We start from the raw sequence: 23,784 nt of genomic DNA, 5'->3' as shown, positions 1-23,784 counted from the left end.
AATGATTTCTATAGCAGTTAAAAATCAACCCTTTTTGACCAGAAACCCGTTCTGATATGTTTCCCAACGGTCCCGACCGACCTGCATGTTTAGCGAGGCTAGCTATATGTATCTTGTGCATCATTAGGTAATGCCTTCTGATTGGTGCATGATCTGGCTCCGATCAGTCACACTGGTAACTAAGTATCATTAAGAATCATTTTTATAAAATCTTAAATTTCCATATTATAAACTGTTCCAACAAAAAAATTAGTTGGTTTTTTTACTAAAAGCGCGTCACTTTCAGAGTTCGCTTTAGATTCTAAAAAAAGGTTGCCCCCCCCCCCCTATACTACAAAGTTCTCGTCATGCAATAACGCACGTAAAGCATATACAAGACCATCTTACGAGCATAAAAAAGTAACAAAAGATAATTTCACGATTGATTATAAAGCATACCTTATACAACTAACATCACTGTTACTACCTACACAAAGCGTTACAAACCCCATCGATCCCAACTAAAAAAGACCGACTTTGTACTACTCGACTGAGCCAATCTTTCATTTACACTTTGAAGTTGTTCCTGAAGATCCTTATTGTACGCTAGCAATTGATCATACTCTTCAAATCCACTTTCTAATATTCTTTTAACCTCACTAGCATCGGCCCTTAACAACTTTACTGTTTGATCCTTCTCACTATATTCAGATTCCAAATTTGTGATCTCTGTCTGCAACTTATATATATCTTGTCTTTTAATATCCGCGTCATGTGCACTCTTTTTCATACAGTTTTCATAGGCTTGGTTTTGCTTCTTTGTAGCGCGTATGGTCTCAGTAATCACGATAACCTCTTTGATGTATTGGTGTAGAGTGTTTATGGCAAGCAAGAAGATAAGCGAAAAGCCTGCATTAAAAGATAATTATAAGTTATAAATTATAAATTATAATCAGCATATTCAAATGGATCTAGCTCTCATTGAAGATTTACTGAACATACGAACTCCAGATCTTATAATTCGAATCTAATTGCGAAATTCATTTTAGGAAGCTCAAATCTGTATATAAAATGGCATATGACATTACGGAAACGATATATTTAAAAAAAAAAAAAGTCTGTTGTGCTTAAGATCTTTAGGTTGATGCCCTTTCGACTTAAGAGGGTTCCTTAGGGACCGATCCACTCTGCGTAGACTGACTGAACGCAGAAAACCTTCCACTGGCACGCTATCGTCTTTTCACGGGACCTATCGTTACTCATGTCAACATTCTCACTTCTGTATCTCCAGGTCTATAAGCTGATAGTCGAGTGGCTTTACGCTCATATCCCGAGGATATAATGCCCAATAAGGTTATCAAATGAAGCGTAAATGCGTAATTACAATTATAACAACAGAAAAAGGTATACGAGTTATAATATATCCTCTAAACATGAATAGTCATTGGTTCGGTCGGTACATAGACATAGTCACTTATCTTATCGTAACAAACCCTAGAGTATATGATATGTTCAAATTGCATCTAATCTTATACCAAAACCAACAACTTACACATCAATTTCAGAGCATAACAACTAAAGCAATTGATCGGAATAATAAATTATAAAAAATAAAAATTAAATTTACCCATAAGATAAGCTTCGAATATATGGTAAGCTACAATGACGTCACTAGGTGAATTGACAGGATCAGAACGACGCCGGATTAACGATAAGCTGTAAATATTGTACATCAAGAGTACGAACACGGTGGCACCGACTGATTTAATAACCAATTGAGCTTTGCCTCTTTTCAATTCATCTAATTTGGCCACCAGAGGATTACGGAACGGAGTTTTGAATGCGAGTAATATTATTATTATCATTTGGGCGAATGAAACGGTGAGCCATAGGTAGATTGTTGTGTGGTTGTCAATCTGAGGGTTCGATAGAACGTTGATCGGTGATGGCATCCTTCACCGGCGTCCGGTTGTATTGGTCAACCAGAAAGGTGTGGTTTTGACTGTGGATGGATTGGGTTTCATATACACCGGGTGAATAAGATGGATAAAAACATATTTAATGTGGTCGGTTTGATGACTTGATCTAAGATAAAAATTAAAATACAATAAACTAGGACGGAATTAAAAAATAAAATAAAAAGTTAAATTTAATAATATACATATTAATATATCTTATGGATTCATAATATATAAATAATTTATTAAAATGCATAGATTAATAAGAATAATTTATATTTGTATTTTAAAAATAATAAAATGGAAGGTTGTGAATTTATACCAATTAAGAAAAATAGAAGACTAACATCAATTAACTCTAGTTGACTTGGTAAGCCATAAACATTGTATTGAGTTCAATTCTCACCAACAATGACAAATGGAAAAATTGTGTTGCTTTATATATAAATAGATAGGTAGATACTTAAACGAAATTTAAGAGTTATTTAAAATAAAATTATATATACTCTTACGAACATTAAAAATGTTATATTTATATATATATATAATTAAAAATATCATATTTACTTATTCGTTAAAAAAATTAATAGATGACTCGTACTCTCGTAGTGATTTAAATCAGGAGTACACATGCATGTGCATGCCCACAACACGCAAACGTGGGTTATGCATTGCCTACTTCATGCAATCTAACGTGTCTGCATACTACATACTTGTACAATATTATCTTACAATTAAGGTTATTTATGGTTTTATATATCTCAAGTCATTAATCAGGGGATTAGTGCATAATCTAGGATTTAAGAGTAATAGAGTAGTTATAAACCTTGAATAAGTTTACAATGATGGTATATATGTCCATGTATCTTTTAAAACATGCAAAATGAGTAATATAATATGGCTTAGCAATATAAACCGTATATTATCTTTAGTGGCATCGATGTCACAACTTTCAGAGAGTTGAAATTGAGCGTAGAAAAACAGTGGAAAACAAATTTTATTAAGTTTTTTGAAAGAGAAGAGACGTTTCTCGCAAGCCACCAGCTTACAGAAAGAGAGCCCTAAGGGAGAGAGTTTCGGTACTTTAAGCATATCTATCAATGTGCAAGGACAGGAGAGCCTACTATCTCTTTCGGTCTTATAAAGGAAATAAAGCAAGATGAACAAGCTTAAGTATCGATAGGTGAGTTTAAGGCTGGCGCCTAACTCTGGTTATACTAAAGCAACGGGAGAAGTCAGGATTAGTGCTCGGAAATCTAGAAAAAATAAGCGTTTTGCCTAGACAGAACTTTTTTCAATACATGATCTACTACAATATTATGAAACGAATAACTTGAATGGCGAGTCTTATGTAAAATTATAGGAATACAAAAGAAGCTTTTATCAATTTCTTTCTGTCACATAACCTCTCTTAAATAGCTTCTTAGGGTAGCATGCTTCAACAAAATAATTGGATTGTACGGAAAATGAATCCAATAAATACTTAAAAAGAAATTTAAGAATTATTATTTTAAAGAAAATTATATATATATATACACACACGCTTACAAGCATTAAAAATATTATATTTATATAAATGAAAATATCATATTAAAATCGTATTTATTTATTCATTAAAGAATGTTAATAGATGGCTCGTAGTGATCTGATTCACATGCATGTACGCGCCCATAACACGCAAACATGGGTTATGCATTGCCCACTGCATGCAATGTAGAGTGTCTTCATACTTCAAACTTGTACGATATTATCTTGTAATTAAGGTTATTTATAGTTTTATATATCTCAAGTCATTAACAAGGCGATTAGTGCATAATCTAGGATTTAAGATTTACCTATAAACTTGAATAAGTTGACAATGATGGTATTATGTCTATGTAACTTTTATAACATATAAAATGAGCAATATAACATGGCTTAGTAATATAAAATCGTATAATATCTTTAGTGGCATTGATGCCACAACTTTCAGAGAGTTAAAATCGAGCATAGAATAACAGTAGGAGAAAAGAAACTTTATTCAAATTTTTGAAAGGAAGACACTTCTCGCAAACCACTTGAAGAAACACTAAGTGACCCCGGGCAGATTATGGGTAATCTGGGGGCTAAGTAATGTTTCCCTCGAAGGGTTAGACCCTTGGAAGATGGTTCTTCTGATAACCTGCAAAACAGACACCGTGAGCTCGTCACTGAGAAGGGGGGGGTTCCTCCTTGTGACCACCCTCCGGCGTGAGAATCAGACTAGATTGCTCTTTAAATATAAAAGTATATTAAGAGATTGCTAGAGCAGATATCAGGTATATATGATAAGATAAGATGTTCATACCATTGGGGTATTTATAGCCGAAGGTAGGTTTCCAAGGGGTTTAGCCGGCCCAACACGCTACCAACTGTAACCTATGCACGTGCCCTGCCTGTGAGTGGTGGATAGGTAGCGGCTGACACAGAGCAGGCGTGTCGTGCACTCTTCCTCTTCTGCCAACTACAGGCTAGGCACGTGGTATGGCAGGAGTTGGTGGGTAGGCGGCGGCTATTGGTCACAGTGCTGTGGCGTGCTGTCTGCCATGCTGCTGTCAGTGAGCTGTCGCATTCTTGGTCAGATCTTTTGTCTGTACCTCGTCAGGTATCACACAAAAGATCCTCCATCATACGGACTGGCTCATTTAGGCGGGAGTTTTCCCCCTCCCGCCTTTGCTCATTCCTTCAGGTGACACTGGGGAGAGTTAAGTGCCTTGTGCGTGTAGCCATGCTGCGCGGGTGGCCAGTCCCTAATGGCTTGTATCCGAGGCTGCGGGGACAGGCGGAGTCCTTCACCATTGGGAGGCATTTCCTGCGGGACCAGCTTGCATACTGCGCGTAAGGACGTCATGTCTCCGAGCATGGTTGGTTCTGCGGAACCAGTTGGTCTTTGCGCAGACGTCCCTGTTTAAGGTGAGTCTTGCGGGTCCAACTGGGCTCTGCTGGGACCTACCTCTTCAAGTCCCCCCAGTCCAATGTTCGTCTCATGCATGTTTAATAAAGTGAGGTGAACTTTTGGACTTAAGCAGAGGGTTTTGAAAAGGGTTTTTGTAAGGTTTTCCATGGGGATTCTTCCCGCGGAAGTCCTTGTCACTTGCAGAAATGCCCGAGTTTCCTGCTTGGTCTTTGGGTATGATGCGGGTAGGTCTATAACCTCCTCGCAAGTCGGGAGCGTTGAGTCCTACTTGTTTAGATTCTCCATGAGGTTTTGGTGGTTTTGAACATAGTGATCAATTATGTTAACCACCAATTCCATCCTAGAGCTTCAAACAACGTAGTTCTCGACGTTCCCGCTATGCGGGGATGTTATTTCCGTTTCCGCAAGCATTGCCCAGAAGATCCTTCTTGGTTTCAATTCCCAGCGGAGCGCTAGGTATGTGAAGGGTTTTGCCTTAACACTGTACCAGCGCTCGTCTTACGGTTACTTTACTTCCAAGGTATTCCTGGCGTCAATTCCCTGCGGGTGCTAGGTATGTGAAGGGTTTTGCTTTTACACTGTACCCGCACCCGTCTTATAGTTACTTGGTTGCCGAGGAATATTTGGCTTCAATTCCCTGCGGGTGCTAGGTATGTGAAGGGTTTTGCCTTTACACTGTACCCGCATCCGTCTTACGGTTACTTGTTCACCAAAGTTTACTTGGCTTCAATTCCCTGCGGGTGCTAGGTATGTGAAGGGTTTTGCCTTTACACTGTACCCGCATCCGTCTTACGGTTACTTGTTTGCCAAGGTTTTACTTGGCTTCAATTCCCTGCGGGTGCTAGGTATGTGAAATGTTTTGCCTTCACACTGTACCCGCATCCGTCTTACGGTTACTTGTTTGCCAAGGTAAGGGGTATTTTCCCGCTTTTTTTTTTTTTTTTTTTTTTTTTTTTGAATCTTGTCTTCAAATTTTAAATTTGAAATTTGAAGAGTTGGTAGATGGATAAGAACAACCCAATACCTCAAACGTCGTGTGACGGTTTCTTCTGACGGTGTCAGGACGTGCCAGAAGTTATGGCGACATGACATTGTGGTCATTCCAGTTGCTTTTTCAGGCGCGTGGGCACGGGATTTCGGGCGCGTAGCCGCGAAATCTCTGGCATACGTCCTTGTGACAGATGTTGCCAGCTTGCTTTTGCCACGCGTCATAGTTTCATTGCACCTTTGATTTCTCTCTCTTCCGTATTAAATTCATCGCATTAATTGCGATTACTATATAAAGGGGGAGAGGGTTATTTGCAATTCACACTTTTCACTTTCATCTCTTCTTCTCAAGTAATTTCCGGCGAATTTTTCTGTTCAGTAAAGCATTACCCTGAAATCTCTTTTCATCTTTCTTCCACCATGTCTTCTCATGATGCTGATGACCAGAAGACTGCTGGCGAATGCCAGTGCTCTCTTCCTGTCGATCTGTACCAGTATATCGTCAGGAAGTTCATGCTCGAGTCTCTCGAGCCTGAGTTTCCTGAACCCCACCATACTGTGTACGATGCCCCTAGTGGCAAGATCGGGGTTTATGCTGCATTCTTTGTCTACGGAAACCATAGGTTTCCGTTGACAAAGTTTGTGTACCGTGTCCTGGAGAGGCACGGTGTGCACCTGACAGAGGTGCACCCCATGGCCATTGCCAAGGTCCAGCACTTTGAGTGGGTGTGCCGGATACTGGGCCTTGAGCCCCTCGTTAACCGTCTGATGACCTTCTACACTTGGAGGTGCATCCAGGGGTGGTACACTCTTACAACCCGTATCAAGGGTTTAAAGATTTGTACCACCGAGCGGAGTCTTCGCTCATGGAGAAGAGAGTTCTTCTTCATATCCGCTCGCACCATCCCCATCGCCATGAAGTTCAAGAATGGCCAGGCGCTTCCGAACCTTCCCGCCCTCAACTACGAGGAGGCGGAATGGTTCTCGAAGATATCCCGGGTCCAGTCCCCGGTTTTCCGTTTTCCGGAGTCGGCGATGGTGATGCTGGGGATGAGCCGGGTGTGGAAGGCGGCGAATGCGGATAAGGTTCCGATCGTCCTTGAATATGGTTCGAACTCTGTCCCTTATGGTACGTCTTGTTTCATTTTGCTGACTTCGATTTTTTCTAACTTTCTTGATTTCAGAGGGGAACGATCTTCAGTCGCTCCTGAACCCGCGGGAGGAAGATGGTCCCGCGCGGATGGGTACTCGTGCTCTGGACGAGAACGAGTTGCCCATCTTAGAGCAGACCGCGGGTCGGTTCGTGGAGGTTTACCCGCCAGGCCAAGAGATCCTGAGCCACCGACGGCCAGGTAAGCCTATCTTCTACCCTGAACCTCTCAATGCTGTGCCTGCTGCTGGAGTTGACATTTCTTCTTCTGAGGAATCCGCAGAAGGTCATCCACTGGTGCGGAAGAAAAAGGCTGCCGTCGGGAAAGGCAAGGAGAAGGTGGCCTCTACGGCCGACCCGGTAGTCCTATCTGACTCGGAGTCAGATAGTGCAGAGGTGGCGGGGAAGCCCGGTGGTGAGGAGACCACCGCTCCGGAGGCTGTAGCTGTTACCTCCGGGGAGGCAGCGACGACGACGGTTACCGGTGTCAAGAGGCCGGCTCCATCGGGTTCGCCCCCGCTCGTCCGTACGTTCAAGCTCAAGAAACCCCGTAAGTACCCCCATAATTCTTGTCTAGATTTGTTGTTTCAAATAAATTTTTCTAACACTTTTGCTTGTGCAGGTGTGGATGTTGACGCATTCCAGGGTGGAGTTGGAGCAAGTATTCCCCCGCCAATGAGGGAAGGCTCGGTCAGCCTTCCCGAGGCGTCGACCCAGGCGTCTGCGCCTGCTTCCGTTGGTTCCAGCCTTCCTGAGGCTGTTCCAGCTGAGAAGGTGTCTCCGCCGGCCGTGAGTGCAATTTTTACAGCATCTTTCATGGAGCCGGCGGTTACTGTTGCTGAGGAGGCGACGCCAACAATGGCTACCACAGCGGCTGCCACTATACCTGCGCCACCGGCACCGACGGCCGGACCATCAGGTACGCGCCGGGCTTCCCGCCGATCTATGCCACCTTCCCGTCTGCCTGACCTGTTGGATGGATTTCCTTTAGGTTCAGGTGATGGGTTTGGCGGCTATCGGCCTGTTATTGACCCTACAGGTACGTAGGGTTCTTTTTCCTTTGTATATTTTTGTCATCTTTTCCTAACTGCCTTTGTTTCTTTTGCAGTGTCGGATTCCAATGAAGTGTATGTTCCAAGATGGAACATACGCCGAGGAACAACCCTTCGCACCCCTGTGGAGTGCGTGGATTGGGCTCGCCACGCTGCTCCTCATGGTGCGTTGGGGGAAGCCATGGCTAGCTACCAGGAGGGTAGGCTAACCAATGAGCTTCGGGTTCTCCAAGCCCGGATGCAGCCCCGCGTCGAGCTGCTTTGTCGTGAAAACGACAAGTTAAAAGCAGCTCGCGCCAAAGAAATATCTGAGACGCGGGCTCTGCGGGAGGAGAACCGGCAGTTGGCCGCTGCCGCCGCCGAGAAGGAGAGAGCATTCAAGGCCCTCGAGGTTGAAGTCCAGGCGCGACTCGAGGCCCGCTCCAAGGCTGCCCAAGCTGTGAATGAACAGCTTCGGCTGGCTAAGGAGACTGCGCGAAACTCAACTGAGAGGGCTGCCAAGGCTGAAGCTGTTGCTGAGCCGCTTCGCGAAGAGAATGAGCAGCTTAAATGCAAATTAAAGGCTCTTCAGCATGCTCATGACGCCTTGGCAATGGAAGATGCCAAGAAGCTGCAGGAGATCCTTGACCAGAGGGGGGTGCTTGACCGCACTGAAAGGAAACTCAAAAGCGTCGAAGAGGCTGCCGCCAAGGAAGTTCAACTTGCCAACCTTGATAAAAGCGGAGCCGAACGTGCTTACAAAGAAAGTCAAGCTACCCTCCAATGGCTGCTTCGAGAAGCGTTGCCTCAGGTATCTTTATCTTTTTCTTTACGCTTTCCGCTCGTAATTAGAAAATGTTCTAACTTGTATTCTTTTGTAGGTTGTGCGTCGGGTCCTTTCAGAGACCTCTTATGACGATGCGATGAGCGCAGCCCTCAACGCTTCTCATGAGGATGGGGAGAAGACTGGCTTCCTGCTTGGTCTAGGGTTTGCTGAGAGAGGCTTTCCGCCCTCCAACTTCCCTTTATTCAATGTTAATACTGAAGCTGCTTATGACCAAGCTGTGAACCAGTACGCTGCCTTCCCGCATCCAGTGGTGGAGAAGGTGAATGAAGCTGCTGCTGCTGATGATGGGCTAAACATCCTTAAGGCTTTCCTTGGGCAGCCGCGCTCTGACGGTGCTGGTCCAAGCGGAGGTGGCCCTGAAGCCTGATCCTGAAGATCCCTTCCCACTGCTAGGATAGACAGCTTTGTATAGATTTCTTTTAGGCGGGTAGTTACCCGGCCACTGTTGTAATATATCATTGAAATATACGATTGTTATTCCTTTCATTGGATTCTTTGCTTTATAAACTTATGACTTGCATACTTAGTTTAAAATAGCAATTTTCCAAGTGTTTAGAATAAGTTAACCTGTGAACGTGGTTGATGGGTTAAAGTTTTGCTTCCTCTTTCGTGATTGTGCGGGTAGACCCGTCACTTGCACTTAGTAGGATGGCATAACTTTACCCATATCTGACCTGCGTGTAGGTTTACCTGTTGAGGATAAGTTAACCTTTGAACGTGGCTGATAATAGGTGTGAAGTTTTGCTTCCTCTTTCGTGATTGTGCGGGTAGACCCGTCACTTGCACTTAGTAGGATGGCATAACTTTACCCATATCTGACCTGCGTATAGGTTTACCTTTTCCTCTTAAGAATTTTGAACCGTCCCACGCGCGGTTGTTGATAGGTTGGTGCAGTTCCCTCGAATGATTCATGCGGATAGACCAGCACTTTCATATGGTAACTTTTTTCCCCTTCAACTGACCTGCGTGAAGGTTTATCATGCTTTTTGGGTTCGTGCGGGTAGGACCGCCTTCCCATGCAATGACGTTTTTTGTAATTATGCGGTGAAAACCGGCATATTAGTGTGTACAAAAGTATAAATGTAAATCATCAGCTTCAACGTTTGAAAGAGAATCATTTCCATTAGAAGTGGCTCTTGGCCTTTTCTGTACAAATTGGAATTGATTACATGCAAACTGTGTAATTGAACTCCCTTCCATGTTGGGACAGGAGTGCCATCGAGCCGACACGCACCTGTTTCGGGATCTCGTTCTTTACGCAGCATGTAGTCTCCATATTGAAGCTGATTTTTTATTCGTGTTTACCCCAGCCATGGTTCCACACGCACCTGCCTGCCTGCTTAGCTTTTATTTCGCCACGAGGTGCGCGAGCGTCCCATCTCTGACGAATGTTTCGACCATGTCTTTTACGTCTATGCATTCTTCAGTGTTGTGGCCTTTTGTTCTGTGATAGTCACAGTACTTGCTCCGATCAGCATCGTGACGATGTCGGATTACTGGAGGCTTTGGCCATGGGAGCTCTTCAGTAGCAAATATGTCAGTGACGCTTTTGGTAAGTGGCGTCCATCTGGAGTTCCGGTGCAGCTTTACATTATCCCTTTCACCCAATCGGTGCTGTAAGCCGGATGAGGTGTCAAAGTTTACCCTTGACTGCCAAATGCCTTGCTTCCGTTTTTTGTTCAATCGGGCGGTGAGGACGTTGTCCTCTCTCGTCCTCTGGGTGTAAAGGTTTGTGCTCTGCGGAAGGTCTCTACCCAATTGCTTCTCCGTTTCCGCATAGCGTTTGGCTGCTGTCATGATGCCATCCCATGTGGATGGCATTCCATCTTTACCCGTTAGGGTGCGGATAAGCTCTGGGTCCTGCGCGCCCTGGATGAAGGCTGCGCGAACAAGATCCTCGCTGATATTGCCCAAACTTAACTTCTTTGAGTTGAAGCGAGTGATGAAGTTTGGCAGAGATTCATCTTCTTCCCGTATGCATTTGAGGATTGTCCATTGCTCCTCGGTATACTTTCGCTGCTGGCTGAAGTGTTGGCTAAACTTCTGCTGGAAGTCTGCCCAGTCGTAAATGTGGTTAACCGGTAAACGATCAAACCAAACCCTAGCAGCCCCCACCAGCGTCATTTGAAACATGTAACACCACGTGGGTTCCGTCCAGTTGCTGACGGTTGCCCCTGCTATGAACCTGTTCAAATGGTCGTCTGGGTCAGACATACCATCATAAGTGCCTATGTTGGGCATTTGTTTGGCACTTTTTGGGGCAATTGCTTCCGCAATGTCCCTTGCAAATTTGGACGTTCCCGCATTTGCAACGTTCGGTCTGAACGTTTTGGAGAAGTCTCGTGAACTTCCACCTGTATTTTTTGGTTTGAAGGCTTGTCCAAACTGCCTTTTCGGTTGGGGTTCCGTTTCCTTACGCTTCCCTTTCGCCCTGTGGCGAGGGTTTACGTCGGAGTCGGATTCCTCTGAGTCAAAGCATTCGAACTCGTCGGCCTGTTGCACGGAACGCAAGCGTTCGTCCAACTCAGCCTGGAATTCCTTTTGCCGTGTTTCCGCCCATGCCTTAACTTCATCAAGAGTTTGGTGGGGGAGCCTTCGTTTCTCAAACTGGGTATCAGTGGACCTCAGTAGACGATCTTTTACTGCACTTGCCCCAGCTTGAGTAACTGGGGTAGTGTTCGTAAAATTTGCTTCACTTGGCCCGACTTGGGTAGCCGGGGTAGTGTTTGTAAAAACTGTGTTGCCGGTGTTCTCCCCAGTAGCTGGAGTTGTGGTTACCGGAATTTCTCTAACCATCTTTGAAGTTTGAAAAAACTGGAGAAAAATGTAGTTCTAGCTTTATGCACGGATGGCGCCAATGAAGAAACACTAACCAGACCCCGGGCAGATTACTGGTAACCTGGGGGTTGGAGAGCTGTTTCCCACGAGGGGTTAGACCCTTGGAAGATGGTTCTTCTGATAACCTGCAAAACAGACACCGTGAGCTCGTCACTGAGAAGGGGGGGGTTCCTCCTTGTGACCACCCTCCGGCGTGAGAATCAGACTAGATTGCTCTTTAAATATAAAAGTATATTAAGAGATTGCTAGAGCAGATATCAGGTATATATGATAAGATAAGATGTTCATACCATTGGGGTATTTATAGCCGAAGGTAGGTTTCCAAGGGGTTTAGCCGGCCCAACACGCTACCAACTGTAACCTATGCACGTGCCCTGCCTGTGAGTGGTGGATAGGTAGCGGCTGACACAGAGCAGGCGTGTCGTGCACTCTTCCTCTTCTGCCAACTACAGGCTAGGCACGTGGTATGGCAGGAGTTGGTGGGTAGGCGGCGGCTATTGGTCACAGTGCTGTGGCGTGCTGTCTGCCATGCTGCTGTCAGTGAGCTGTCGCATTCTTGGTCAGATCTTTTGTCTGTACCTCGTCAGGTATCACACAAAAGATCCTCCATCATACGGACTGGCTCATTTAGGCGGGAGTTTTCCCCCTCCCGCCTTTGCTCATTCCTTCAGGTGACACTGGGGAGAGTTAAGTGCCTTGTGCGTGTAGCCATGCTGCGCGGGTGGCCAGTCCCTAATGGCTTGTATCCGAGGCTGCGGGGACAGGCGGAGTCCTTCACCATTGGGAGGCATTTCCTGCGGGACCAGCTTGCATACTGCGCGTAAGGACGTCATGTCTCCGAGCATGGTTGGTTCTGCGGAACCAGTTGGTCTTTGCGCAGACGTCCCTGTTTAAGGTGAGTCTTGCGGGTCCAACTGGGCTCTGCTGGGACCTACCTCTTCACCATTGGTTACAAAAAGAGAGCCCTAAGGGAGAGACTTTAACTTCAAAGATAATCTATCAGTGGGCAAGGACAGAAGAAACTTTTATCTCTTCTAGTCTTATAAAGGACAGAAAGCAAGATGAACAAGCTTAAGTGTCGATAGGTGACTTTAAGAAAGGCGCCTATCGCTTGTTATACTAAAGCAGCGGGATAAATCAGAATTATTGACTAGAAATCTAGAAAAAATGAGCGTTTTGCCCGGATGAACTCTTTTAATACATGATCTATTACATAGTATTATGATGAATGATCAACTCTTATGTGAAATTCTGGGAATACAAAAGAAGTTATCACTTTCTTTCTGTGTCACATAACCACGCTTAAATAGCTTCTTAGGGTAGCATGCTTAAGCAAAATAATTGGAACTCACGTCTATATGTGAAACGAAATCACATTTACTATACTAGCTTCTTTTTTTTTTTTTTTTTTTTGAACAGCAAGGCTTATATTAATCAAAAAATTAATCAAAAAGAGAGTACATGGCAACAGAATCTCAGCAAGAAGCTGAGAAAAAAGTTCAAAGAGAACAAAACTAAACCAAAACACCAAATACAACATTCCGTCCAAGTTAAAACTAAACCATAACCTCCACTCTTTTATAGATGTCTTGGACCGTATAGAAAGCCACAAGAAAGCCAATTCTTTTACATCGCCCAATACTTTATGAAACAAAATAGCCTTGCCATCAAAAATCTTCTTATTACGATTACACCATAAACTCCACAATGTAGCGAGGAAAATAGTAATAAGCAATTTCCTTTTCACCTTATATGAACTCCAATCATTCCCAAAAAACAAGATTGACTTGACATCCGCAAAATTACCCGGGTTAGGAATTTTGACCCACCTACAAACCTCTTCCCAAATGGCCATCGAAAACGGACAACTCGCCAAAAGATGGTTCGCGTCTTCATCCTCCATAGAACAAAAGGGGCAAAGCAACTCTAATACCGTCATACCCCTATAGGCTAGGGCGCTCTTGGTTGGAATTCTACCATCGATTGCATGCCAAACAAAAATTTTTACCTTGGACGGGGCCCAACAATCCCAAACAAAAGGATGAACTTGATACATATTACCTTTTGATTGCTCCAAATCAAGACGGACCATTTTTACTTCAAACCCGTTGTGTAACCCATCTTTCCAAACCACTCGTCTTCAACCTGCAAAAGAGATTTATGAGCTAAAACTTCCATAAGCTGTTGAAGTTGGTTTCGTTCTTCAGCTGTAGACGGGCTCCGTTCCACCGCCATCTCCAAGAGTCAATCCCCCCTGTACCCTCACAACAATCCATAACCAAGACTTTTTTGTGGGCTGTCAATTTGAAAATGGATGGGAAAATGTCGCTAAATAGGCCTAATCCGCTCCAATTATCCCCCCAAAAATAACTTTTATCACCTTTTCCAAGCTTGCACACAAGATTTCTATGAAGGTCCATGCCATATTTCACAAAATCCTTATCTATCTCAGCTATAGACTTCCATACCCCTGAGAGATGCTTTTTAACCGAAACAACTCTTATGGTTCTAGCGTTCCCATGGAAAGAAAAAATCACTCGAACCCATAGAAGATTCATGGAGTTTTTTAGCCGCCATCACCATTCACATAAAAGTGCCAAATTCGCGTCTTTAATACTTCCAACCCCTAGCCCGCCTCTACATTTAGATTCAAGGATACGGTCCACGCTACCCATTTGACTTTATTTTTTTGATCAGCCCCTCCCCATAAAAAACGTCTTCGAATGCCTTCAAGAATATTAATCACTTTCTCTGGCGCTTTATACAACGAGAAGAAATAAGTTGGGAGGCTCCCAAGGACCGCCTTCAAAAGCGTTAATCTCCCGGCAAAGGAAAGAGTGTTGCCTTTCCAAGCGGACAACTTAGCTTGGAATTTATCTATAACCGGCTTCCAACTAACAATTCTTTCATATTTGCGCCTACCGGCAGCCCCAAGTACGTGAAGGGCAAGGAGCTAGGTTTACGAGCCATTTCCTGATCTTCCACCTCAATCCCAGAAACACTACTTTTTGACAAGTTAACCCGAAGCCTTGAGATAAGAGAAAAAATCCAAAGAATCCGACAAAGATTGAGAAAATTATCTTTATCCCATTCCCCTATAAAAGTAGCATCATCAGCGAAGAATAAATGCGAGACCGTAGGTCCACCATTAGGGAGTTTGATCCCTTCGAACAATCCAATAGACACCGCCTTGTCCATCATTTTATTAAGGATCTCCATTCCCAACAGAAAAAGGAAAGGCGAGATGGGATTGCCTTGCCTAAGGCCTCTCCCCAAATCAAACTCAGTGGTCAGCGAGCCATTCACCAAAACAGAGGACCGACACGAAAAAAGAATACCAAGGATCCAATTTTTCCATCTAGGAGGAAAGCGCATGTGAGTCATAACAACGAGGGTACATTTCTAATTTATCGAGTCATAGGCTTTCTCGAAGTCGACTTTAAACAACAATATTTTTTTCTTAGACTTTTTTCCCCATGCAATAATCTCATTAAGAATGATTATTAAGAATGAGAGGACCATCTAATATACTAGCTTGTAAGAATTAAAATTGGGTTGTACGGAAAATGAATCCAAGAGGATATTTTCCCAAAGAAACAAAAATTAAAAAAAAATACTAGGGGATACAGATTTACCGAAGATCTTGCTTCATGCCAAAGGCGATAGCATACATGCATGAGTAATGTAAACATAAAATCGTAAATACAAATATATAAATAGTGATACATGATATTAAACTTAATACAATATTATTATTCAGTTTTAATAAGCCAACTACAAACTTGAAGTAAATTTTACATGTACAAAACTTCTTTGTTTTGTGCCAATCGTTTACTTTCCACCGCCGCTGCCCGACCCACTTCCAGTTCCTTTGCCGGCGCCAGCACCCACTCCCACACCTATTCCAATCCCTATTCCAACCTCGAATCCTCCACCTTTCCCACCACCACCTTGTCCTGATCCTCCACCTAAACCACCACCAGCTCCTCCGCTAACACCACTACCTACCCCTCCACCAGCCCCAAAGCCACTCCCATGACCTGAACCCCCTCCAATACCTCCTCCTCCTCCACCACCACCACCTCCTCCACCTCCAGCACCACCACCTATTCCTCCCCCTGCTCCGAAACCACCCCCATGACCCGAACCACCTCCAACACCACCACCGTCGCCGCCTCCACCGGCACCAACTCCTCCAGCACCACCACCCACGCCTCCCCCTGCTCCAAACCCGCCCCCATGACCTGAACCACCTCCAACACCACCACCACCGCCTCCTCCACCACCTCCACCTCCTCCGCCACCAGCACCAATGCCTCCTGCTCCACCGCCTACTCCTCCCTCAGCTCCAAACCCACCACCATGACCAGACCCACCTCCAACGCCTCTTCCTCCTCCACCTCCGGCTCCATCACCACCACCAAGTCCTCCACCACCCCCAACTCCACTACCAACCCCTCCAACAGCTCCAAACCCACCACCATGACCGCTCCCACCTCCAAGGCCTCCTCCACCTCCAGCTCCTCCACCACCACCAAGTCCTCCACCTCCTCCGGCTCCACCACCTACTCCTCCGCCAGCTCCAAACCCACCCCCACGACCTCCCCCACCACCACCACCAAGTCCTCCGCCACCTACTCCTCCCCCGGCTCCAAATCCACCCCCATGACCTCTCCCACCTCCTTAACCACCACCACGCCCTCCACCCCCACCAAACCCACCTCCTCCACCACGCCCAAAACCTCCCTGGCGGCCACCACCACAACCTGATCTCCTACCACCAAAGCGGCAATCATCATCACCCCACCGTGTTGCCTCACTATTCCCATCCCCAAGAGCCAATGCACTCAAGTGGAAGACAATGGTAAGCCCTAACAGTATCACACAGCCCCATTTTTGAGAGAAACCCATTTTTCCACTCACACTTTCCCTTGATGTGTGCGTTCTTCTTCCAACACATCGATCGCCATTTATACACACATGTACTCCAAGCAACTTGCAACTTTAAACTCACAAGTACTCGCTAACCATTAATGTTGCATGAACATGAAAAGCGTTGAAGCATTGGTTGGGAAGTTATTATCGAAATTAAATGCTGTTGATCTAGTCAAATAACAAAGCTGGATAAACTTTATTAAATATTCAGATATTTATTTTTGATATATACAGATTTGCCGTTTTCAAGTTATTTCAACCAATTTTGCGCAATAATCCTTCATTTTTGTTGTAGTATATACGTACATATATATAACGCTTGCAACGAGGAGGATAATATAATTTAGCAAAATATGTAGTAGCTCAAATAAATTATTAGAGAAATTTATGAAACAAATATAAGATATAAAAAATGTTGTAAATCAACTTTGTTTATAGTTCTTTTATTCCTATCTTCTTAAAAATCGACTCAAACATCTGTTTATAATTATCATCATGCAAATTATTGGAGAAATACGTAAGTAATTAACTGTTTTGTAATTAATAATACTTTTTAAACAGGCTTTTAGTTTAGTTAACGAATTATTTATTTTCTTTTACTTTCTTTTTTTATGTTTTTAGAAAAGTTGTTGCTATATATAGCCTGTATAGTTCAATTTAAAACCCACGCTAATCAATATTTCTATTTTGGTAAAAATGACGTTATTTAACTCTTTTATCAGATTTAAGCATAATTATATGCGTCTAAATTTAATACACCTTGTATTTATAAGGTTTGTTATATGGTACTTTTCATGTTTTTGATTTATATATTTCTATAAGTTTTCATTTGATCTTTATATATAAAATAAGAACAATTTATCATTTCTTTTAGCTCTAGAATGATATTTATGATTTATATGGGTGGTTGACATTTTCAACTCCTATGTGGGTACGCAATACGTCCGCTCAACTAGTCGGCACCATCATACCGAAGTGGCCGTAGTGGGCGCTGTTGGGTACCAGATCATATAGGGCGGCGTTCCTGTCGGTACAAAAGACGCCACATCAGCTTTAATTCTTCCCGACCCGCCCCTTCTTATGACGATTCCTTCTACTCTAATGTCCACTTCATTTCATTAACCGCTATGATTTTGATGTATAGTTTAGATAATTGATCTCTCATGTCCACTCCATTGCATTAATAACTATGCTCTTATTTTGGTTTGCTCTAAGACCAAAGGCTATAAATAGTTTATTTGATCATTTTAATTTAAATATGTGATAATTAATGGCATGCATTTACCTTGGAGTATTGAGATTTTCTCGTAGTTTTTTTGGAGTATGGCCGGGCATGGGTTAAGGAATTGGTCAACACCGACACTAGATCTATCGCAATACTTCAAAAAGTAGTTCGACCTTCATCATTGTTTGTACTGGGATATTTATCATATTGATACAGAATGGACATTTTTTTAAAGATAAATAATAACATTTTTTAGCTTCTTAAATCACATTAGAAGAAATATGATTTAATTTCATGAATTGTTATAAATTAAATTGGATTGTTTTCTAAATATTAATATTCTGATAAAAGATAACAAGCCTATATGTAAAAATCTCAGACAGAAGCATCATGTCAAGATATTTAGTTTTATTTTAAGACGTAATTTTGTTTATCTTAGTAGAGTAGTATTGGGGGTAAAGTGCTCTCCGATTTACCTAAACCTAGCTCCCAGACTCAAAGATCCAATCAATGGCTTACATCTCAAATTTATTTCATTTAATTCAAAAGTACATGACTCATAAGTAATAGTGTTCCAAATTACCCGGTTCACTTTTCACACAAAGCTTCAAGATTCTTTGCAAATTAACATTCTAGGTACTTTTTCCCTCATGATCATCGTAACAAAAATGAAAATAATAAAAGATGAAAAATATATAAGATATATAACATAGAAGAAAACGAAAAAAAGGGGGAAATAGATAAGAGAAAAGAAATTGATCATTTAAAAAAGAGGAGAAAATAGAAAGAGAAAAAATATAAAAAAAAATTCCCAAAAAGAAAAGATTTTTAAATTAATTAATTTTAAAAAGTTATTCATTTTATGCATTTAACCGATTATCAATAATATATTTAAGCCATTATTATTAATAATAATAATAATAATAATAATAATAATGATAACAAAAAAAAACAATGTATTCAGTTTTTTTTTTAAAGAGTAAACTTATAAAAGAGCTAAAACTGTAGATGCTGCAAAAGGGCCATGCAGTAAGTAATCTTGCCAAACCCATGGACCCTCTAGCCAGGGCCGGCCTGTGTGTCAGCGAAAATAAGTTAGGGTTTTAGGCCCACACTTAATTAAGGCTTTCAAGTAACAAAAACAATTATATATGGATATATTATAATGGATAAAATAAATTTAAAGTAATGTATAGGTGTTGTAGGCTTATGTTACTAAAGTATAGATCATGAGTTCAAAACTTGTAGTAAGCAAAATTTGTTTCCTTAACAGTTGTCAAAAAAGGCCCCAAAATCTTATTTCAATTTAGGCTTCCACATTCGTTGAGCCGGCTCTGCCTCTTGGTGGTTGAGAACTAAATCCATAAGGCTGTTTGGTATACTCGTTGTTCATTGCCACCACCGCTTCACCCTCACCACTCTCATCTTCTTCCTCTCTTAGAGACTCATTCAACGTGGAATTCTTCATGCATTCTTCCCGCCTGGTCCCTCCGCCCTTGTGGCAGTCCTTGACGGTGAATTAGCAACATTGGCGGCCAATTATTTAGAGGAAAATTGGAAATAAATAATCTCACTTTTCGTGTATTGACCGATAATAATCCCACCTTTAAAATCACTAATAATGGTCCCACCTTTCAACTATTTTTGTCACGCTGGTCTTTCGTTAAAAAAATACTTAACGTCGTTAAGTTTTTTCCTAGTTTCAAATCGATGTTTTATGGCTTTTGATTGGAAGAAGGATACGAGTCGACCGATGTAAAACCTATCTCGAAATGGTGATCCAAACGACGAAACAATGTTTCAATTCGGGTGCTTGAATTTCCAATTAACAAAAATCAAGCCATTTGAATCACCGTTTCGAGATAAGTTTTACATCAGTCGACTCATATCGTTCTTCCGATCAAAAGCTCTAAAACATCGGTTTGAAACTAGGGAAAAAACATAACGACGTTAAGTATTTTTTAACGGATCGAGGACCAGTGAGACAAAAATAGTTAAAAGGTAGGACCGTTGCCGGTAATTTTTAAAGGTGAGATTATTAACGGCCAATACACAAAAGGTGAGATTATTTATTTCCAATTTTCCTTATTTAGAAGGCCTAAAGCAAAATAAAATGAGAGGGTTTTTTGCATTGTCTTTATTTGATTAATAGTTCTGAAATTATTCAAGTTATTTGGCCCATTAACAATATTTGATCTGTTAACTATAAAACACAATCCAAACCCATTTTTGAATGCCCAACTACAACATAAAAGTAATTTGCTTGTAAAAAAATCCAAGTTTTAAAGGACTGATGTTGGAGATTATCTAAAAATTTACCAAATTAACTATGAAAACCACACTCATCGACTATCTGTGAGGGTGTTCATTGCTCTTATGGCGTTTAGTTGGCAGCTTGTCTTCGGACTCAGTAGCGGAGCCAGAAATTTTTTCTAATGGGTTCGGGATATTTCGGTGCTTGATTTTTTTCGGACATCAAGTTTTCGGACCTAAATGGGTTGGGTCGGTCATTCGGTCAAACAAACAAAATGCAATATCATCATCATAACAAAAGTACGTAGTCGACATTTAATAAATACAAAGTCATATTAAATTATAAAAAAAAGATATTACATATTAAAATTGTTCCCTACGCGTTTTCATATTTTGAAAACAATTCATTACATCTTCAATCGCAATATTAAAAAAGAATTCTTTTTCAATATAACAAATGCAAGCATCATTAAACACTTGAAGCAATTAAACATCAGAATCAAAGAAAGACTCGTCGTGAGGTACGGATCGAATGATCGATTGAAACCTTAGACATTTAAAGCAATCAAATAAAGAGTCGGTTGACCGGTTAATAAGTTCAATCCAATTAACAATCGACGGTTGAGTTTCTTATCTATCAAGTATCGACGTTGAGTATCACCTCCTCGCTTCTTCGCCAATAGCCCCAGTTGCCCAGTTTGCCTCCTTCACTTTGGTCTCCTTCGCCTAATTCATGTATGTATGTTTTATGCTTACCGACTTACTCCTGAATAGTTTTATAGGTGAATACTTAAAAAGAAACAAAGATTTCTATTATATAGAGACATAAATATCGAGTATTCAAGTGTATTCTTAACCCATAAAAATATTCATATTATATTATATTATAAAATATTCACATTATGTTATTATATTGGGCCATAATTTATTTGTATTTCATTGTATAGATGCTAGCTACTCAATTTAATTAAAAGATTCTTTAAACGGGTCAATAACGACTTTTTATTAATAACTATGGGCTTTTTCTTATGGGTTTCGAATATTTTTTTAAAATAATGTTGGGTTAGCTCACCGAAAAAGAATGGGTTCGCTCGTTAATTCATATATATATGTTACATATAAAACCGAAAAAATACCAGGTTCGGCCGAACCCGGTTGTAACTATGTGGCTCCGCTACTGTATCGGACTTGATCAAAGAGAATGAAATTTGCTTGCGGGCATGGACGTAAAAAAAAATTATTACTTTCTTAAGGTGAAATCCTAGATGAACGAGGAGATGTGACCAATGAGAGATTAGACCACTCGCAATGCAAGTTTCCTATCAACACAAAATATCTTTAAAATTTTACTTAAGATTTAAATGTCTCGTTAGTGATTCAAATGGCGGTTAAAGAAAAATAAAGAAGCTAAATTCATAAAATTATATATACTTATTTCACATCTTTAGAATTGCAACTGACATTGTGATATCTATGCCTTGGTCAGTTAAAAAATCTCACCGAAAGGGTTGGTGCTTGGTAGCCTATTTGTATCAAGGCGCGTTAAATAGTATCTTTCCCTTTAAGTTGAGGGTTCGATCGAGTTCCGTAGTGATCATTGATGTAGATTATAAACTTATAAAGTAGGATTATAGAAGATCTGTAATTGAATTGAAAAAAACTCATAAAATCTAATCAATTGTTTATTTTATATAGTTTGCTTGGTAATGGCCGGTTTTGTCTAATCTCATTGACAGTATAAGTCTAAGCAGTCCAAGGCATTGACCTGGTCAGAAGTCTACATCCCACATTGCTGTCACAAGGCAGTTGCATTGGCCATTGGGCATGCAATGCAGCTACTTCTTTATATAAACAAAAGCTATCCTTCTCGGACATGATTTAAACCATTTAGCATCAAAGTTACACACAACACCTAACTGAAAATTATTCAAAAAATGAGTACTTTAGGTTATTTTAAACCAGGTGGGAATAATGAAGATCAAGACAAGTATGGTGAACCTATGGTGTGGATTGGAATCTACGTCGCAGGAGCATCATTAATATGCATCCTTGCCATGGCCGCGGATTTGTTGCATGGTTTCCGAAATAAAAAATTATGGTTTCCATGTAAGTACTTTTCTCTCAATGCTGCATCTATTACCGTGATAACAATTGCCATGAAACTGCCTGTGGATCTAAGTAGTGAGATGCCGAGTTACATGGACCAAGCAGCCAAACTAGGAAGTTTGGCTTTCATGTGCACAATGATGGCTAACTTTATGCCTTCTTTAGCCGCCATGGACAACAAGGCACTCCTTCAAAATGTCATAGGTTTGTCCATTCTAGTTATCACCATGATAGTAAATATTCACATTGATATATATACTGGTGTCATCAAGCATATACATTCCAATATATCAAGGGTCAACAGTTCCGTTTTTGACTTTGTTATGATTGCGTACGTCTATACCGCTATAATGCTTTTGTTACTAGTAATAACGATTGCATCTTCCCTAACAATTCCAACCTCCAAAGAAATTTTAGAGGTCAAGTATCAAACCACAAACAGAACAATCTTAACCGATAAACAACTACAACATACACAAGCGTCTAAGGTTGAGAAACTAAGGCAACATGTGAGAAAATATTGGGTCATGGCAGAAACTGGTAGCCCTCAATTTGTGATGGCCATCAATCCATTATCCACTGCTTCCGGGGTAATTTGTGTAATTGTATTAGGCCTGAAACTTTCAGTGCTCGAAATTCAGTTTAGAGAACCACGAGTATATAAATCGGTGTACAAGTGGTCAATACTTTTCATTGTGATAACACATTTCATTGGGGTCCTGATGGGTACCATTGCTCCCATATTTAGATGTTTTTCAGTCTTGAGCTTCAAGTTGGTCACCAAATGGAACATGACTTATTTGATGGTATTTAAAGTAGAAAAGCACTGGACCCAAAAGTTGTGCGAGTGGAAACAAAGTCGTATGCATTTTCTATCAAGCGATAGATTAAGAACTCTGGTCTGTTGTTTAAAAGGTATCATTATAAGCCTTTGCGTTGAACTTCAAAAGGTTATTGTCATTTACTGCAAAGTGATATCGCTTATCCCAACAGTCATTTCAATAGGTGTCGCCTACTCTTTAAATAACAGACTGGTTACTGCACTCGTCGTCTCGGAAACTGATAATATAGAGGTCGACCTCAGCAATTACGTTTTACATAATCATGATGATATGGATCTTGCTGAGAAAACATTGAGGCGAATAACAAACTCTATGAATTACTTCATCTTAAGCGCTGAGAAGGAACAAAGCAAGGAACTCTTAGAGCTTCTAGAGTAATGTACAGGATTCAAAGGAGTAGAGACCTTTGACAGTGATCATGTCCAACCTTTGCTTTCTGTTGAACTTGTTAACTCTTGGAGCTTACCAATAGTAACCTTAACATTCATTGCTATCATTCTCCCAAATATCAGTAAAGACACAACTAAAAGCTTGTTAAGAAGTGTTGGTGAAGGTCTTTCATACACCCATCAGGTGGAAGAAATCCTCAACTGTGAAAAAGAATATGTAAATATTCGAAAGGCTACAAAGATCTTATGGGATGAGTTTGAACACAAATGCAAGTGGTTGGACAAGGATCTACAGAAAGAATTTTTTTA

General features: G+C 41.4%; 2 protein-coding genes across 2 annotated transcripts; one reads left to right on the top strand and one right to left on the bottom strand.

Annotated features, from left to right (window-relative positions):
- Positions 1-469: 469 nt before the first annotated feature.
- LOC143531580 (uncharacterized) lies at positions 470-1,907 on the bottom strand. The gene is made up of 2 exons (XM_077026846.1): positions 1,607-1,907; positions 470-888 (listed from the first exon to the last, which is right to left on the bottom strand). The coding sequence occupies exons 1-2, from the start codon at positions 1,842-1,844 to the stop codon at positions 479-481; spliced, it is 648 nt and encodes a 215-aa protein (XP_076882961.1). The 5' UTR covers positions 1,845-1,907; the 3' UTR covers positions 470-478.
- A 20,165-nt stretch (positions 1,908-22,072) lies between these two features.
- Positions 22,073-23,464, top strand: LOC143531588 (uncharacterized). The gene has a single exon (XM_077026852.1). It carries the CDS (start codon positions 22,073-22,075, stop codon positions 23,462-23,464), a length of 1,392 nt encoding a protein of 463 aa, XP_076882967.1.
- Positions 23,465-23,784: the final 320 nt, after the last annotated feature.

Source organism: Bidens hawaiensis, unplaced genomic scaffold (assembly GCF_021521415.1).
Source record: "Bidens hawaiensis isolate Kalapana, Puna unplaced genomic scaffold, B.hawaiensis_p1.1 tig00009192_1, whole genome shotgun sequence".
Classification (NCBI taxonomy): domain Eukaryota; kingdom Viridiplantae; phylum Streptophyta; class Magnoliopsida; order Asterales; family Asteraceae; genus Bidens; species Bidens hawaiensis.
The sequence above is the reverse complement of the archived record's forward strand: the minus strand, read 5'-3'. Positions and strand labels throughout refer to the sequence as shown.